This window comes from Chaetura pelagica, unplaced genomic scaffold (genome assembly GCF_000747805.2).
Source record: "Chaetura pelagica isolate M959 unplaced genomic scaffold, ChaPel_1.0 scaffold90, whole genome shotgun sequence".
NCBI lineage: Eukaryota > Metazoa > Chordata > Aves > Apodiformes > Apodidae > Chaetura > Chaetura pelagica.
The window spans coordinates 8199508-8199930 of NW_009953496.1; the positions used below are offsets into that span (position 1 = coordinate 8199508).

The window sequence follows — 423 nt, forward strand, 5'->3', positions numbered from 1 at the left end:
CGCGCCCCGGATTGCCTGTCCGGGGATGGGGATGGGGATGGGGGGAAGTACCGAGCCCCGCACCGCCCCCCCCAGTTACTCAGGTAGGTGGGCTCAAGATCCTAGCGGGGAAAAAAAACCAAACCCAAAGGAAATGGTGCTTATCTCTCGCCCGAGTGAAAAAATGGCCTTGGTTTGCAGTAAGCGGGGGTGTTTTACTTGCCGGCTGCCCCGGGCTGGGATCTGGTGCTCCGGGGCCAGTCCGAGCCTGATGATGGAAGACAAAGGGAGGAGTCCGTGGGGAATTGTGCGTCCCCTCCCCCGCACGGTGGGTCTCTGTGCTGAACAAATCGGTAGGTCTGTTCAGGAGTCCTCCTCGGACCCCTGCTGGGAAATGGGAGCGGCGGTGCGGGGCAGCGGGCGCCGCGCGCCCGGCGCCGGGGG

General features: G+C 64.5%; 1 protein-coding gene across 1 annotated transcript in view; it reads left to right on the forward strand.

Annotated features, from left to right (window-relative positions):
• The first annotated feature begins 25 nt into the window (after positions 1-25).
• PDIA6 (protein disulfide isomerase family A, member 6) overlaps positions 26-423 on the forward strand; it is a 15223-nt gene continuing 14825 nt past the window's right edge. Inside the window, exon 1 of the mRNA XM_009999232.1 lies at positions 26-83. Within this exon, the coding sequence (XP_009997534.1) occupies positions 26-83 (58 nt within the window). The remainder of the gene's footprint in view (positions 84-423) is intronic.